General features: G+C 48.3%; 2 protein-coding genes across 7 annotated transcripts in view; one reads left to right on the forward strand and one right to left on the reverse strand.

Moving 5' to 3' along the window:
* Positions 1-17,484, forward strand: part of FKBP3 (FKBP prolyl isomerase 3) — a 56,070-nt gene that overhangs the window by 34,702 nt on the left and 3,884 nt on the right. The window lies entirely within an intron of this gene.
* PRPF39 (pre-mRNA processing factor 39) overlaps positions 1-17,484 on the reverse strand; it is a 50,795-nt gene that overhangs the window by 30,217 nt on the left and 3,094 nt on the right. For 4 of the 6 annotated variants that reach the window (XR_011151526.1, XM_069018700.1, XM_069018699.1 and 1 more), the window contains exons 2-13: positions 12,942-13,062; positions 12,305-12,439; positions 11,436-11,732; positions 9,922-10,247; positions 8,057-8,289; positions 5,995-6,095; positions 5,250-5,330; positions 4,845-4,990; positions 3,858-4,032; positions 3,596-3,730; positions 1,148-1,295; positions 53-158 (exon numbers count right to left, since the gene is read on the reverse strand). Coding sequence is in view for 5 of the 6 variants with exons in the window: in XM_069018700.1 (XP_068874801.1) it covers positions 53-158; positions 1,148-1,295; positions 3,596-3,730; positions 3,858-4,032; positions 4,845-4,990; positions 5,250-5,330; positions 5,995-6,095; positions 8,057-8,289; positions 9,922-10,247; positions 11,436-11,732; positions 12,305-12,439; positions 12,942-13,062 (2,004 nt within the window). In the remaining variant the exon portion in view is untranslated. Of the gene's footprint in view, positions 1-52; positions 159-1,147; positions 1,296-3,595; positions 3,731-3,857; positions 4,033-4,844; positions 4,991-5,249; positions 5,331-5,994; positions 6,096-8,056; positions 8,290-9,921; positions 10,248-11,435; positions 11,733-12,304; positions 12,440-12,941; positions 13,063-17,484 lie in introns of those variants that run through there. The other 2 variants (XM_069018701.1, XM_069018703.1) reach the window with 2 other exon arrangements.

Below are 17,484 nucleotides of genomic sequence, written 5' to 3' on the forward strand. Positions count from 1 at the left end.
TACATATATACACACAGAGAGCCAGTGGAATATTCTAATAGGAAAATTCAACCTCTTGAGCCACAGCCAAAGTTGTTTCGTGGAGCTTTGCAGTCAGAATGGGGGCATGGTAGGCAGACAAGCACCTGACGAAGTTCAGACCCTCAATTTTCTTCTCCCTGTGTGAAAAAAAAAAAATTAAATTCCATCCATTTGAAAATTTTCATTAAAATAATAAAGTGTGGAATTCTAAGGAATCAAATAGCAAACAAATTAGATAGTAAAATAAAGCAATGAGAAATCATGGAATGGTTTGGGTTGGAAGGGATCTCAAAGCCCACCCAGCCCCACCCCTGCCATGGCAGGGACACCTCCCACTGTCCCAGGCTGCTCCAGCCCCAATGTCCAGCCTGGCCTTGGGCACTGCCAGGGATCCAGGGGCAGCCACAGCTGCTCTGGGCACCCTGTGCCAGGGCCTGCCCACCCTGCCAGCCAGGAAATAATGCAGGAAACTCTTTCCTGTGGGATGTTTTAGCACAGCAGCCTCTCAGCTGTGTCCCACAGTTCTGTTCCCAGCTGGCACCAGTGGAGATTAAAGGATCTGTTTCCTTCCATAAACTGAAGGCAGCAGCTCTGTAACCACATTCCAAAGTCAGGAGACACTTTTATTCCACACAAAGCACAAGGAAGAGCTTCTACTTCACACAAAACACCAGGAAGGAACTTCTATTCCACACAAAGCACCAAGGAAGGAGCTTCTATTCCACACAAAGCACAAGGAAGAGCTTCTACTCCACACAAGACACCAAGGAAGAGCTTCTACTCCACACAAGACACCAAGGACATGCTGCTAATTCCACACAAGGCACAAGGAAGAGCTTCTACTCCACACAAAGCACCAAGGACATGCTGCTAATTCCACACAAAGCACCAAGGAAGGTGCCTGTGGGGCCTCTCCAGTCCTTAAACTCAGACCCTCCAAGTCTCTGTAAATGAGGGCTGAGAACTGGCCCTTCAAAGTTCCTTTAATCTCAAACCTGACCGAACTCCCCCATTTTTCTCGTCTCCCCCACAGCCCCCCTGCCTGTTTCCAACACTGCACCCGCTTCTCCGCGCTTTGCAGAGCTCTCCCCCGCCGCCCGCCGTGCCCAGGCCCCCGCGCACGCACCAGTCGTGGTCAGCCAGCAGTGCCAGCGCCTCTGCCAGCGCCGTGTCCGGCCTGGGGAAGGGCTGCAGCTCGGCGGGGTCCAGCACCTCGGGGCTCTGCGTCAGCGGCGGCTCCCGGCAGCGGCCCCGCGGCACCGGGCACGGCTCCTCTGGGGGAACGGGAACGGGGAAAGGGGGAAGGGGGAAAGGGGGAACGAGGGAAGGGGGAAGGGGGAAGGGGGAAAGGGGAAAGGGGAAAGGGGAAAGGGGAAAGGGGAAAGGGGAAAGGGGAAAGGGGAAAGGGGAAAGGGGAAAGGGGAAAGGGGAAAGGGGAAAGGGGAAAGGGGAAAGGGGAAAGGGGAAAGGGGAAAGGGGAAAGGGGAAAGGGGAAAGGGGAAAGGGGAAAGGGAAGGGAAAGGGAAGGGAAAGGGAAGGGAAAGGGAAGGGAAAGGGAAGGGAAAGGGAAAGGAAAGGGAAGGGAAAGGGAAGGGAAAGGGAAGGGAAAGGGAAGGGAAAGGGAAGGGAAAGGGAAGGGAAAGGGAAGGGAAAGGGAAGGGAAAGGGAAGGGAAAGGGAAGGGAAAGGGAAGGGAAAGGGAAGGGAAAGGGAAGGGAAAGGGAAGGGAAAGGGAAGGGAAAGGGAAGGGAAAGGGAAGGGAAAGGGAAGGGAAAGGGAAGGGAAAGGGAAGGGAAAGGGAAGGGAAAGGGAAGGGAAAGGGAAGGGAAAGGGAAGGGAAAGGGAAGGGAAAGGGAAGGGAAAGGGAAGGGAAAGGGAAGGGAAAGGGAAGGGAAAGGGAAGGGAAAGGGAAGGGAAAGGGAAGGGAAAGGGAAGGGAAAGGGAAGGGAAAGGGAAGGGAAAGGGAAGGGAAAGGGAAGGGAAAGGGAAGGGAAAGGGAAGGGAAAGGGAAGGGAAAGGGAAGGGAAAGGGAAGGGAAAGGGAAGGGAAAGGGAAGGGAAAGGGAAGGGAAAGGGAAGGGAAAGGGAAGGGAAAGGGAAGGGAAAGGGAAGGGAAAGGGAAGGGAAGGGAAGGGAAAGGGAAGGGAGCATCATCAGCCCTGCACGCTGCTCCCAGCCAGAGCAGCGCACAGCACAGAGCCAGCTGCAAAATGCTGCCACGGTGCAGGAACCCAGAGCGCCAAGAGGATTCCTCTGCCTGTTTTGAAGGGTTCCTGCCCCCCTGAACAACACTGGTTTAGCTTCAAACCTTGGAAAAAATTACCAATGATCAAACAAGAACTAGAAGATACAGTGGAATGAATTAGGTGATAGACTACTGTGTGAGATTGTCACAGGGTGAAAAATTTAGAGGTTTTGGGCTTCTCTTGGTAGTAAATAGATAAGAGTAAAAAATATCAAAATGGAGGATTGTTGTTGTTCTCTAAACCTTCTTCTCCTTCTTCTACTACTCCATGTTCTGCAGTAAAAGTGGTTTGGAATTATTGGATGAGGAATTCCGCAGTTCCTAGTCGTGTTACTGAATAATTGGCAGGAAAGTGAAAATAATGTACGTTTTCAGTAACTATGGGTTAAAATATCTTTAAAAGCTGTGTAAATCTGGATAACTCGAGCTCACTCCTGCTTTTCTGTGCTCTGTGCTGTACCTGGGTCACCTGGTGGCTCTGTTCCTCTGATAAGACTTAATAAACAACTATCTGGAAGCATTGAAAACCAAGGAAAAGTCTCCGTTTATCTTTGAAACTCCTTGCAAGGACTTTCAGCAAATTCTCTCCCATCAGGAGGGACTTGATTTACAGCACGGTTCAGTGTCAATACGGGAAGCAGGTTTTCCAAAGGACACAGAATGGGTTGGGTTGGAAGGATCCTAAATCCCACCCAGCCCCACTCCTGCCATGGCAGGGACACCTCCCACTGTCCCAGGCTGCTCCAGCCCCAATGTCCAGCCTGGCCTTGGGCACTGCCAGGGATCCAGGGGAAACCTCAATCACTCAGAGTTTCATTCATGTAAATTCAATTTTGCACACAACCTTCACTTCTAAGAGTCACAAACACAAAGGTAGTGGTTGTTTAATGCAAAAACAGATGCACAGTGTGCTAAAACAACATCATAAACCTTGAAGAGACACTTGAGAAATTCTGGCCACCTTTAAGCACCATCAGTAGGAGCTTTTAACATTTTTCTACTGCTTATTTTAAAAACAACTCAGTGCCAAAATGTACCCAGAAAAAGGTTTTGGGGGACAGGAGGGACTCAGTTTGCTGTTAATGCATTGTGCCATTTCAGATCCTGATCAAACAAAAACCCTCTGATGCTTCATGAATCTCCCTAACAGATTCTAGATGAAAAATGATCAACTGAATCCCCAATGAGGAATTAAATCCCCTCCAGCCCAAGCCCCATTGTGCTGATCTTCCAGATCACCTCAGGACTGTCCACTGCACAAATAAATTGTAATTTGGGACTGTCCCACTCCACCTACCCAAATATTTTAAGAGTTTACTGTCCCAGCTTACCAGAATCTAGCAAGGATGAACACTTTGACCTCTTCAAACTGGATGTTCTTTTCAGGGAAGGGTTCAAGGCCACATTGTCCAAGGACAAAGATCCATTTCTTGGTGATGTCAATAAATCCCCACAGAAATTAAATCCTAGGAAAGAAGGAAATGTCCAGACTACAATAAAACCCCTTAGAACCAAGTTAAAAACCAGTATTTCCAGCCCATTTCAGCAGCATTGAACAGGGAATATTCATTTAAGGCAAACCCTCATCCTCACTTTCTGCTGTGAGTTTCTCTGGTTCACTCATACTCAGTCTAATCCTTTCCCAAGGGTTTTCTTCCTTCCCTTCCAAGTCTTTGACTTCCTGCTGCTCTTTATGGTTGTCCTCTTTGTCTTCTTTCCTCTTCTTCCTCAGCTTCTCCTGAGCAGATTTGGACAAGGTCACTTTTATCTGCAACAAAATTCATGCACAAGTTAGCCCAGAAGTGATTCCCCAGTTCTTGATGCTGGCCAAGGTCAGCATGGAAAATTAGGATTTCCTCTGATCTGTCACTTCTCTCTCATGTGTTTATGACACTTTTTGTGCCTCAGGAAAGCTCAGCCACATTTAATACATTCCCCCATTTCCTCCTTTGATCCCTCTAAGGGTTCACATCTTCAGTGGAAATCAGAAAACTAAGACATTGTTAATCATTAACTTCAAGTTTTAGTATTCTTCAAATGTTATTTTAAAGGATTGTAGAAGAGTTTCATTTCAATTTTTTTTGACTTTGTATTACACTTCACTCAGATAAATCTTGCTCCATTTCCATTTGTAAAGAGTATTTAACAAACAGCACCACTCCTCAGGAAACCAGGTTATGGGCAGATATTCAGGGAGGCTTTTAAGAAAAATTTAGGAATGCAGCTGGATTAATTCATCCCTGGGGAAAACAGGACCTGATCCAACCCAGCCAATCCCTCCTTCCACATCTGCACATGCTGTGAGAGTCAGGAGGGCATTTTCCAGCTCCACTCCCTCCTGCAGCCCTTCTCCAGGGATTTCTGAGCGTGGTGGGAAGCTCCTGGCACATCCATTTGCCATCCAGGTGGCACCAAGATGAAAAGCCAGGAGCAGCAGCTCGATTTAAGGCATTGGTTCAGTGCTGTTTTGGCTGTTCCAGTCAATCTCGTGTTGCCCCAGCACAGAGACTGCGGCTGTGCTGGGCTGGGTTCACCCCCACAAGACCAGGATGAGATGGCACCAAGCTGGGCAGTTCTTACCTCTGCTTCATTCTCTGCATGGCAAGGGGAGTGGGAAGCGCTGGTCTGCTGGAAGCTTCTCCCTGGGGCTGCCTCAGCTCCCTCCCTGGCAGCCTGGTCATCCCCATTGGTCATGTGAGCTCGGGCAGGAGGGCTCCCAAAAACACCTGGGGGGCAGAACATGGGGTCACAGACTGGTTTGGGATGGAAGGGACATCTCATTCCAGAGATGCTGTGACTGGAATTGTCTATCCAGGAACTGCAGCACTTCCATGCATAACTCTTTGTACTCCCATTAAACTGGGGATTGTGAACAATCTACAACATTGTATGGATCTATTTGTTCGTTTCCCACTCCAAAAAGGCACATTTCCCCTCATTTCATAACTCAAAGAGCTACAGGAGATGAGTTTGGGTCTGTAGTACCTTTACCAACAACAACAACATCTTCAGATGTGAAGCCCAGGTCGTTCTTCGGTGCAAAAGCAGACACTGACTCTGCAGGGCCTGAAAGCACAAAAAGCACTCACTGTAAAACAAATCATGTTGGTTATGCTTTGGGGCATCTTTTAACCTCCCAAAACATCAGCCCTCATCTGAATTGATCTCTTCCTGAACCGGGGTATTGTCAGGTTACTGAAGTCAACAGGATTTACTGAATACTCATATGAAGGATGTTCATATCCCACTGAGCCTGGAGCCAGGCTGGGAATGTTCACCTGGAGAGGAGCAGGCTCCAGGGAGAGCTCAGAGCCCTTTGCAGGGCCTAAAGGGGCTCCAGGAGAGCTGGAAAGGGACTGGGGACAAGGGAGGGAGGGACAGCCTGTGGACACAGCTCCCTCAGCTCCTTTCCTCCATCCAGCAGCACCAAAACTGATGAAACACAAATAATCACAAGCAGTTGGTCCCTGCCCATTTCAGGGATCTGTACTGCACTGGGAGGGTAAAACACCAGCACCACTTAACCTCAGCTCCCACAGGAAATGAGGAAATGAGCAGCTTGCAAGCCTGGAACTCCTCACCTGAGGACCCTCAAAGCCCAGTTTGGGCCCAGAGCACCTGGAAATTCCCTTTGGTGAGCGCTGAGGGGATGTAGGCTCACTGACCAAGGGACAGCAGCCACATCAAGGGGCCACTCCGGTCCCTCAGGGGAGTGCTGACAGGAACATACCTGTGCCAGGGTGACGCTCTGCCACCTCTGCGTCCCTGGGCCTTGCTGGAGATACTTTTGCAGGGTGGGATTTGCTGCCAAGTGCTGGAAAAGTGTCTGACCTGTTCAGATAAACACATTTCATACGTACAGTCCTGCACGCTCGTCAGAGTCCAGCCAAAAACACTTTGTAGCAAAAACAGATTTCAGTTTCTCCATGGAAAAACTATTTCCAGTATTTCCACGAACGTTCACACTGAGCAGAGAAGGAATTCAGTGGGAATTATTTGATGAGCAGGTTCATTATGAAGAACAACATAAAGAAAGCCCTTATGAGGAAACCTTACACTAGGAATAAATCTAGGATACATCCATAAAATAAGGAATTGTTTGGCCTGGGGACTGATGATGCTGGTTCCAACCTGGCCAAGGACAGTGACCAGATCCTCCTGCCACTTCCAGGGATGAGCTGGAAGTGAAGAATGTCCAGCAGAGACATTCAGGAAAGTGCTCTGATCGACAAGAACAACTTCTAAATGATTTTAAATTTCAAATGATTCTCTGGATAGGAAAGATGCTGGAACCCAGAGCCAGTGCAATCCCCACAACCAAAGACTCTTTTAAGCTCCAAGGGAAGGCCCCTGCTCCAGGAATGTCCCTAATTCCTGTATCCAGCTCCCATCACTCATGGCAGTTTATCAGCAGATAACCAAACCCTTCCAAAAGCAAACACACCAAAAGCCCCACTCTTGGTGCCCAGGCAGAGATTCTGTGAACAGACAATGCCCATTTGTGCCAGTGCTCACAAACCCCTGGAGCTAAATTCTCTGGCATTTTCCTGAGCATTCCAAGGCTTTCAGTGTCATTTGGGATGGACTCTGTCACTTCTCCCAGCTCAGTGTGACTGCCACATGTCCCCTCTCTTCCTGGCTAGTTCAGAACTCTGGCTGAGGATCCAGTAAAATATTGAGCACTGGATAATGGACAGGGCAACGTTGTACAGAGCATGGCTTAGCCCAAACCAGCACACCCAGCACTCCGCAGCCCTGACTTCTGAAGGATTCCAGCACTTGAATGTGGTATTTTAAAAATGATTTTAAAAATGTGACTCAGCAATAATGCACACAGGGAAGGGATGTGAATATAAATTAGTTCTGGGCTGCACAACTGAAAACCTTCTGTTTGTGAATCATTCCAGGCTCCTTCTGCCTCAAAACCCCTTCCTTTTTACGTTCCCCATTTTGTTTTCTGTTCTGTTCATGCAGTCATACATCAGTTACATGGAAGGTTCCCTGCTCATGGCAGGGCTTGGAATTGGGTGATTCTTCAGGTCCCTTCCAACCCAAACTGCTCTGGGGTTCTGTGAGTCTGGAAAAGATTCTTTTAGGACACACAAAAATATCTTCAGAGCAGAGCTACAAAGAGCTTCATCATGGGCTCTGGGAGCAGAAAAGGAAATTTTTTGGACTGGGAAATTTGCAAAATTCCTCAACCTCCTTTTTATTTCATTGAACAATAGTTTATACTGCTCATAACCAGCTGGGTTGTTGCCCTTTACAACCAGAGCAGCAGTTGTTACCACACAATTTCTATTTAGAAGAGCTCTGGGAAGGCATTTTAAATTCACAATTATCTCTCATGAATAAATAGAACCAGATCTCAATCCACAATAAGAAACACATGCATTGTTTTCCTCTTCTCAACAAACCCAAGCCATTCCTCCTTCAATTTCCAGGCTGTAATAACCCAAACTTATCCCTCCTCTTCACTCTTGTCCTTCTCACTCCCCTGTTCAGCTCTGGGTCATGTTCTTGGTGTGCCAGGGAAAGTCTTTATCAAATATTTATTGCCCCTGGCATTGCCTCCCTGCCCTGGGCACTGCAAATTCATGTTAAAAGCCATTAAAAAAATAGAATAATGTCATTAAGCAGCTCTTGTATTTTCAGAGAGGAACATAATTCACATAGAAAAATCAGGCTATTAAGCAAGGCAACCCTATATAAAACATGTGCCAGTTGAGATCATGACTTAACTAAGGCTGTGTGGGGATTTCCAGGCTGAGGGGACACCAAGTGACACTCACATCACTCTCCTCCTGGGCGGCAGGGCGGCCACGGGGGAGCTCGGGGATTCCTGGCTGGAAATGCCGCTCTCGCCGGTGGAGGCGGCGCTGGGGGAGGAGCCCTGGGAAGGGCAGTCCCCGGAAAATTCGAATTTCACAGCGGCCACGGGGCTCTCCAGGTCTGCGATGCTGCTGCTCAGCTTTGCCCTCTTCTTGGCTGCGCTGTTCCGCAGGGATCTCAGGGAATTCTGCATCTGGACAGCGGGGAAAAAATGACAGGGGGGAGTCAGTGCAGAGGGAAAAAGCTTTTTTCAGCTAAATAACGTCTATTCCTGAGTGTTCAGCTCAGTCCATGGGGGCACAAGGCACTGCTGGGCAGTGTGATCAGCACTCACACGGTTTTTGTGGGATTACAGTGATCCCTTGCCTTGTTTTATTTCACAAGAATAATTATCCTGCAAGCAAATACAACTTCACAGCACTGCTGTATCCCAGGTGCCCTTCCCACAGCACAGGGACAGATTCCTGCTAAAATGCATCAACTGCTCCGTGGTTTTCAGTAGATTAAAGGAGGGGTTTGACGGCTGCCAGCACACACAGTGGCACCTCAGGCTTTTCCCAGCAAATCTGCCCATCACAGAAACAGAACCATGGAATGGCTTGGAAAGGACCTTAAGGATCATCCCATCCCAGCCCTGCCATGGCAGGGACACCTCCCACTGTCCCAGGCTGCTCCCAGCCCCAATGTCCAGCCTGGCCTTGGGCACTGCCAGGGATCCAGGGGCAGCCACAGCTGCTCTGGGCACCCTGTGCCAGGGCCTGCCCACCCTCCCAGCCAGGAATTCCCTCCCAATATCCCATCTAACCACCTCTAAATCATGCAATCAGTGCCCAGCAAGCAGAGATCCTACACAAATAAGCAGGAAAATCTATAAATATTAAGAGTTTCATGCTGCAGCATTCTTCCCTCTTTTTGCTGAATATTTTTTGCTGAATATTTTTCATGTCAGAAATTCCTCCTCTGTTTAACACCTCAAGTTCCTTTCAGTGGTGTTGGAACCCAAAGTGCAGGGAGTGTTTCTCTGCCTGTCCTGAGGGGCCCATCTCCCCTGGAAAACACTGTTTTTAACCTTCATCCATGGAGAGGGCTGCCAAGGCTCTGGGATGAATTAGAATCTACAAGGGTGGCAGTTAGCTGGTAGTATAATACATAGTTTGTTACAGGGTGAAAAATTTAGAGATTTTAGGTTTATTAGTACAGTAAGTAGATGAAGGCAAGATGGAGGATCCCTGTGGTTTGTCAGGTCTCTTCCTTCTTCTTCACCTACTCCATTTTCTGCCGTGTTGGTAGCACAGAATGATTGGTGAGGAAATGCTGCAGTACAGGCTGTGTGACAGGACAGTTCATTAGGCATTGGTGGAAGAGTCAAAATAATGTACACTTTTAGTGACCATTGGTCAGTTTACCTTTAAAAGGCCTTGAGTTTTCCTGCAGTTGCCTTTTGGTATCTGCTCTGCTTCATGCTGTGCTGTCAGCGTGTAAGTTACTGATAAGATATAATAAACAGCCTGAAGACTGAGAAGATCCAAAAGTCCCGCTCATCTCTTATTCCTGGCAAGGACTTTCTCCCCCATTTGGGGAGGACATTTGGGGTCAAGAACCTTCACAAGTGGGAACCAGAGGATGGAAGGTACAGGCAAAAAGGCAAAGCCAGAAAGTCACAGAATCCCAGACTGGTTTGGGATGGAAAGGACCTTGAAGTTCACCTTGTTCCATGGGCAGGAACACCTTCCACTGTCCCAGGCTGCTCCAAGCCCCATCCACCCTTCAACACCTCCAGGGATGGGACAACACTGTCAAAGTGCATTTTTCACATTTCACCCACCTCTTCTTGGTCCACGTCCTCGGGCTCCACGTGCAGCTCCGCCAGCCCCGCTGCCAGCTCCGTGCCCTCGCTGCCATCCCTGTTCCCGGGGGGCTCCCTGGGGCTGGGCAGGCGCGGGATGGGGGGCACGGGCCGGGCCCCTCGCAGCCTCCCCTGGGGCACCGGGGGTCTCGCCAGGGGGGCCCTCAGCTGCAGGGATTGCTTCTCCAGCTGCAGGGATTGCTTCTCCAGCTGCAGGGATTGCTTCTCCAGAGGCAGGGAGGGCTTCTCCAGCGGCAGGGAGGGCTTCTCCAGCGGCAGGGAGGGCTTCTCCAGCAGGCTATCCCCTGGAACACAAAGGGACTGTCAGGGCTGGGCAGGGACAGCACCAGGACAAACTTCACATCTCACTTCTGTGTCCACAGAACCCCTTGTGCCACGGAATGAGTGTTAAAAACACACTTGTGCAGGCTCAGGTACCAATTTATTCCACTTTTAGTGTCTCCTTCCTTTAGGAAAATATAAATCAGTGTTTCATGCATGTGCATCCCAACATAGAATCAAAATATCCTCAGCTGGAGGAGGCCCACAAGGATCATCAAAGTCCATGCACATGTCCTTAGTCCCTTTAAAAAGTAATTAACTTTCTTCATTAAGAGAAAAACACTCATCTCCACACTCCCCTGGAAGCTGCTGTAACAACAAAGGTACTCCAAAGAACCAGAAAAAAATCAAAATGCGTATGCAAAACGTGTTAAGTGATAAATACAATAATAAATAATAAATACAATAATAAAGCAAGTGATAAATACATCTACAAGGCAGAGTCACATTGCAGGACAGGCAATTCCCAAAGCATTCAGCTGGAAATTTTCCACACATGCACAAAAATATGGGTCTCAGTGAAGATAAAGTTTCCAACAGGTTTCTTTAATCAGTGCAAAATTTGGTGTGGAAACGGTTACTTTGTTTCAGAAACCTCCTGAGTGATTAGGAATCATCTTAACCAAAACAGAGAGCAAAGCTGTTTTTACCCAGGGGGTTGGAACTGGATGAGTTTTAAGGTCTCTTCCAACCCAAACCATTCTGGGATTCCATGATTCAAATAAAGAAGCAAAAAGACAAAATGCACGGAGTAACCCTGCTCCTGCACGTGTATGAATGAGGGTGTGAACACCTACAGGTGTTTCTGTACTGCCTTTCCCCAAAAGTGCTCCTCTGGGGGTTTGTTTTAGTTCAGTTTGAAGCCCCTGAGATGTTGCTGGGAAGAAAAGCAGAGCTGTAGCATATTTTGCTTTATGACAAATCCAAAGGCTCCACTTTTGAGGAGAAGCCTGCAGGGATGTGACCAGTGAAGCCATCAATCAATCAATCAATCAATCAATCAATCAATCAATCCACCCCTCCCATTCCTAACTGCACCTGGGGCACTGCCCAATTCCCTCCCACCTGCCTCTGTGGATTTTCTGAGCACTGAAAAATCACTCAGAATACAACCCCCAAATCCCTTTTTATCACACTGAGAACATTCCCACCTGTGTTTTCTCCTGGCTTTTGGCCGAGCAGCTGCTTCTGGGACCCAGGCTTAGGCAGCCCTTCGAAGCTTTTGAGAGGCCAGGAGCTGGAGAGGCTCATGGGATCCTCCTGGGACTTCCTCGGGGAGGCACCTGGGGAGGAGAGGTGCTTGGGGCTGTTCCTGGGGGATGACAGGGGGAAGGAGGGCAGGATGAAGGTGCCCTGGCTGGCACTGGGACCTTGGAAGGACACGGTGGGCTCTGCCTGAGTGCAAAAACTTCTCTGGGTCTTGCTGGGAAAACTGAGGCTGGAACAAACTGAACAAAGGAAAAGAGAACAGTACTTGTGGTAACTGGCTCTTGTAATAATAATTTATAATGAAATAATGCACCACAAGAATGATTTCCAGTGAAATAATGCACCATAAAAATAATTTCCAATGAAATGATCCATCATTAGGATAATGTCCCATGAAATAAAGCACCATTAGGCAGCCAAAGCCTGAAGGCTTTGCCCAAGCAAGCAGACAAACCAAACAACTTCATTCTGCAAATTGCACTCCCCCTCCAAATGTGAGTTTAAGCCTTAAAACTATTTCTCTGGCATGTTTTGGAGAACTCTAGCTCAAACAAAAGAGTGATGCAAGTAGATCAAACACTGCTCTGATTCTCCCACAGCAGCACCTTTGCTCTAACACCCCGACACAGCCAGAGATCAAAGGTGGGGCTGGAAATTAACAACCACAAATTAAATTACACAGGAGGAGCCATCTGGAGAGGGACTGAACAACCTTTCAGTAACAGTTTTCATTTCTGAGGGAAGCAAAGGAACAAAGAGACAACTCCAAAGTGACATGCCCTGCCTTAGGCCACTGGCAGAAGCCACATACCTTTGTCCTGCTGACAGTTATTTAATCCCAAAAGCTGTAAATCAGAGTCCACACTGCCACTCTTCCCACGTGCCTGTGGGTATCCAAGTGTCCCACATTTCCCTGAAATCTGGGGCTGATGAGAGCCCACAGCACCTTCCAAAAGAGAACACAAAGAACTAAATCAGTACTTCACACGTGGTGTCCACCAGAGAATATCCACTGATACTTCATCAGGAATACAGACTCTGTGTGGCTCTGAGTGTGAAACCCAAATACACTCCAAGTACTTAATTCCAGAGTCTCTAAGCAACCTCACAGAGCAGCTCCGAGGGAAAAAGGGAAAAGGACTGGCTGCTCTTCCAGGGCACTGCTCCAGCTGGGAATTGCAGGGAGGCAAAAGAACCCCCTGGAACAATCCCCTCTTTGAGTTTGTGACAGTGAAGGGGAGCAAACACCTTAAAACCCAAACCACGGCGAGCGAGCAAACTTGGCAAGGCCAGGATTCCTCAAAGGGGACAAGGACTGAACCCAGGGCCACGGGGACACAATCACTCAGGTCTGGTCTTGCCCAGGCTTTTCAGACCCTTCTGGCTACTAAAGCACTAAAATCTGTTTTGCCTCGGCAGCTCCAGCACGTCCCTGTGCCCCCACTCACCAGCACCACGGGCAGAAGGCTCCGAGTTCAGCTCCACACTGGGCTGCAATAAAGTCCTGGAAGCTCTTTTCCTGCTGAAAAATAACTCTTCAGTGGCTGGGATTCCTTGGGAGGGCCGGAGCTTCGGGGAGTGAAGGAAATCATTGGATGCAGAGAATTGTAGGGAAAAGCAAAATAAACTGTGTGTGAAATGAAAGCACAGTCCTGCTCCGGGCAAACAGCACAATGACATTTTGATACAAGTTTTACTTTCCCAGCTACCCAATTTTCAAATACTTCAAGCATTTTAGCTGTTTTCCAGGTCTTACTAAAATACAGGTTAAAGCTACTCACACTGAAAGGGAAAAAAAGCCCAAGAAAATTAACTGGTAGAGAATTGCAGTATTTTAAAAATTAAACACTGACCTTTTGAATTATGTGCTTTAGATGGGGAAGGGTTTAAACAGACAACAGAACCCCAAAATCCCAGAATGGAACAGTTTCTTGCAAACCACACAAGCCAGAGTCATCTAAAAGCTGTACCTGGCAACACCAGCAGCTTTTACTGAGAACTGGCCACAGGTAGGGAGAAAATATCAATAATACCAGTATTTAGCAAAGAAAAGGTCATGCTTTAAATAAATTTCTGATTTAATTAGTAAAATCAGTGGTTTAAATCATTCCCAGGCTATATTTACTCTGCTCTCCCCTTTCACAGAGAAGGCTGCACACAGAAGAGTCTGAGCAGAAATGGAAATATTTATTTATTCAGTAGTGGGAAGAGCAGCACCAGGTTCAGCCTCAAAACTCCTTTATCCGACATCCTGGTGTTCCAAATTTGGTGTTTATCCAAATTCCCCTGGTGAATGGGGGAATCTGTAGTCTAACACATCCACAACATGTTTATATTTTATTTTTTTATTTCACTGAATTTCTCAGCTCACCACAAAGATGGGTTCTCAGACTGGGAAAACTCCTGGAATATGGAACTGCAGCTTTCCATGAGCCTATAACTCCATTATCTCCTAAAGCCAGCCTGGCCCACACAACCCAGGTTGTGCTGGACAGGGAGAGACCCCTGGGATAGCTCCCAGATGTCCCAAACCTTCCCTGCTCCAGGAGAAACCTCAGGGTGATTGAACAGATTGTCTGCCAAGTTCAGTGCCTGGGGCACACAAACAGCAGCCAAAGGCTCTGGTTGAACATCTTTGAGGGGTTAATTAATATTGCAATGGGGTTTCACAGAAGCATCACAAAATGAGGCACAGAACTGAAATCTTGGGATGAGAATCATGACAATGAGCACAAACTAATTGTTCTTAATTCCTTATAACATTTACTGTGTCACAGAGGAGCTGAAAAATAGAACTGGTTGGAACCTCAGAGTTCCAACAAAACCTCCAGGTCCTTTCCAAGTAAAGAGGAGACACCAGATACACATCCAAGCCAAGAGAAATTCCATCTCCATATCCTACCGACAAGACTCCTCTAGGCATAATAAACTTTCCAATTCAAACTTTTTAATTACATATTCCCAATTCTATCCCGACTATTTCTCTTAAAAATGGAAACTTTCACTCACACGTGGGTACCTGCGACAGGAAGTAAATAAGGGAAGCAGCAACTTCCCTGGTTTTCCATCCAGTGCTGTAAAAAGCAATTCCCAGAGGGAGCTGAGCTCCAAGGCCCACAGCTACGTGGACATCAGCTCCTGGAAGAAACACTTCCCTGGGCCTGGGAGGGGTTTTGTGCATAACAAATTGGCCAAAATGTTGGCTTTGCTTACAAAACCATGCTCGGATTTACTGCCAGCATTTCCCAGGCTCCAGTGGGATTGATGTCCCAGCCTCCAGCCTGAAGAATCCTAAGCAAAGCCACCAAAATGCCCAAAAGCTGAAAACTTGACATCAAAATTCCCTGACAGCCAGAGCTAAAGGTTTTCCATCACCCTGCAGGGATTAGGCTCTCCCTGGAAGGATTTTGGGACAAGTGCTTAAAGCACACAAGGAAAAACTTTGGGAGCCTCCATCCAAACCAGGCTCTGAGGGACACAGGAGGAAAAGAACAGCAGGAAAATGAAGTGGATTATTCCAGGTAATGACAAGCTGGGATAAAAGAGGTGAGACCTTGGCATTCCTGCCCCTGTGATCAGCAAACATTTTCCACCCACGTATCCTCCAGTCCATAATGAAATATTCCTTGTACAAATCACCACAGCCCGGTTTCAGCTGGGATTGTGGGAATTTTCTGCTTAGGAGCTGGTACAGGATAAACTGTCATCCCGTTTTCCCCTACAGATAAAGCAGCATGTGCAGAAGGAGTAAATTCCAACACTGCCATGACTGTGCAGCTTCGCTCAGCTGTTCCCATCGCAGCTCCAGGAGTGAAAACTCTGCTTCCTTGTACACAAATTATAATTACAGCATTGCAAATTCACTAAACACAGGCTTGAGGGTGGTGGGAAATAAAGCAAACCCAAGGCTGCCAGATGCTTCCCTGGAACAGATGACAGATCCCAGCAAAGGGACTTCTCAAAAGAAAGGGATTTCCTTTAAATTCCACAAATGCTGGAAAATACCTGAATCCATCCACCACAGGAATTGTTAACTTGGTTATCAAAGCACAGCCTGTGAGAGTGACCCATCATGGAATGGTTTGGGTGGGAAGGGACCTCAAAGCCCACCCAGCCCCACCCTGCCATGGCAGGGACACCTCCCACTGTTCCAGGCTGCTCCCAGCCCCAGTGTCCAGCCTGGCCTGGAATCACACGCAAACATTCCCTCCCTGCATCCCTTCCCTGTGGAGCTGTGCCACTGGATGACACTAAAGGAGCTCCTAATCCAACACCAGCAGCATCAACAACCTGCTCCCAGGGAAGAGACCAGCACCACGCAAAGACAACAATATCTCCCTAAAATCCTCTTCCAGCTCCAGAAAAACCAGGGCTCAGGTCCCAGAGGGACACCCCAGCTGCCAAGGAAGGGACACCTTTATCTCCCACAGACTGGGCACCCTCTGTGTCCCTCTGATCCTTGGAAAACAAAGAGGTCTTGTTCCATAAATCTGCTTTCCCAGGGCATTTGAACCCTTGGAGGCCTCCACAAAGGCCAGCTATCAAGCTCTCCAGCTATCAGATCAATATGGAAATGAGGAGAGTTCCACACTGTGTAGCCAACACCGCAGTTAGGGGAGATCCCAGAGTTCACATGAACTTTGTGACAAGGCTTAAATGTCCAGTGAAATGCTCAAATGCTCTTGTTCCCCCCAAAAGGAACCTTTGGGTACCAAAAGGTATCTCCAGCAGCAGGGGCAGGGCCTGCAGGGTCTGTGTGTCCTGGGGTAACTCTTACCCACCAACACCCAACATTCAAACCTGCCCTTGGACACCTGAACACCTCCAGGGATGGAGAATCCACAGCTCTCCAGAGAAGCCAGACAAACCCCTGAAGTCGATGTGCCTTATCTACCTTTTATTTTTAGTACACATTAACTTACACATGTTTTACTCACACCTTATCTGATCAGGAAAGTCTAGACACAGCCTTGGACAATCACTGTGTAACGTGACCCTAAAAATATTGGCAGGGAAACAGCTTTAAACATTAAGCTACTTTCATGCATCCTTTCAGTCACAGAATGACTCCAGAAGTTAATTTTTAAGCAAATTCATTTCAAAGGAATGTCTGAATTAATAATTAATATCTGACACGTACAGAAACAAGTGGACTGCCTGAGATTTACACATGATAAATGCATTTTCCTGACTGAAGGAGTCAAGGGCAGATCCAGGGCTAACTTCCCACACACCCTGACTGCTGGATGCCCCAAGGACAAGAGCCTGACTTACACAGCTCCTGGAATGTCTTCATCCCAGCCCCTGTCCCTGCACAGACACCCCAAAATCCCACCCTGGGCATCCCTGGCAGCGCTGCCCAAACGCTCCTGGAGCTCTGGCAGCCTCGGGGCCGTGCCCATTCCCTGGGGAGCCTGGGCAGTGCCAGCACCCTCTGGGGGAAGAGCCTTTCCCTGGTATCCAGCCTGAGCCTGGCACAGCTCCAGCTGCTCCCTCAGGTCCCTCTGGTCACCAGCACCACTGGACAAACTGTCCCCTGCCCCAGAGAGCTTCAGTCAGATGTGATGAGACAAAGGACAGGATGTGAAGAAGGAGCAGCAAAGGTGTCAGCTACAGCAATCAGATAAATATTCCACTATTAAACCACCCCGATGTTCTAAGTTTCCTTTGCAGTAACTGGGGTCTGGCCAACAGGACTCCAGTTCATCCTGTGCCAAATCAGGTTGCCATGGCCAGAGGGCAGGGATGGATGGGATATCGGGAATTGGGAATTCCTGGCTGGGAGAGTGGGCAGGCCCTGGCACAGGGTGCCCAGAGCAGCTGTGGCTGCCCCTGGATCCCTGGCAGTGCCCAAGGCCAGGCTGGACATTGGGGCTTGGAGCAGCCTGGGGCAGTGGGAGGTGTCCCTGCCATGGCAGGGGTGGGGCTGGGTGGGATTTAAGGTCCTTTCCAACCCAAACCATTCTGGGAATTGATGATTTCCCCACCTCT

Source organism: Aphelocoma coerulescens, chromosome 5 (genome assembly GCF_041296385.1).
Source record: "Aphelocoma coerulescens isolate FSJ_1873_10779 chromosome 5, UR_Acoe_1.0, whole genome shotgun sequence".
NCBI classification, from domain to species: Eukaryota; Metazoa; Chordata; class Aves; order Passeriformes; family Corvidae; genus Aphelocoma; species Aphelocoma coerulescens.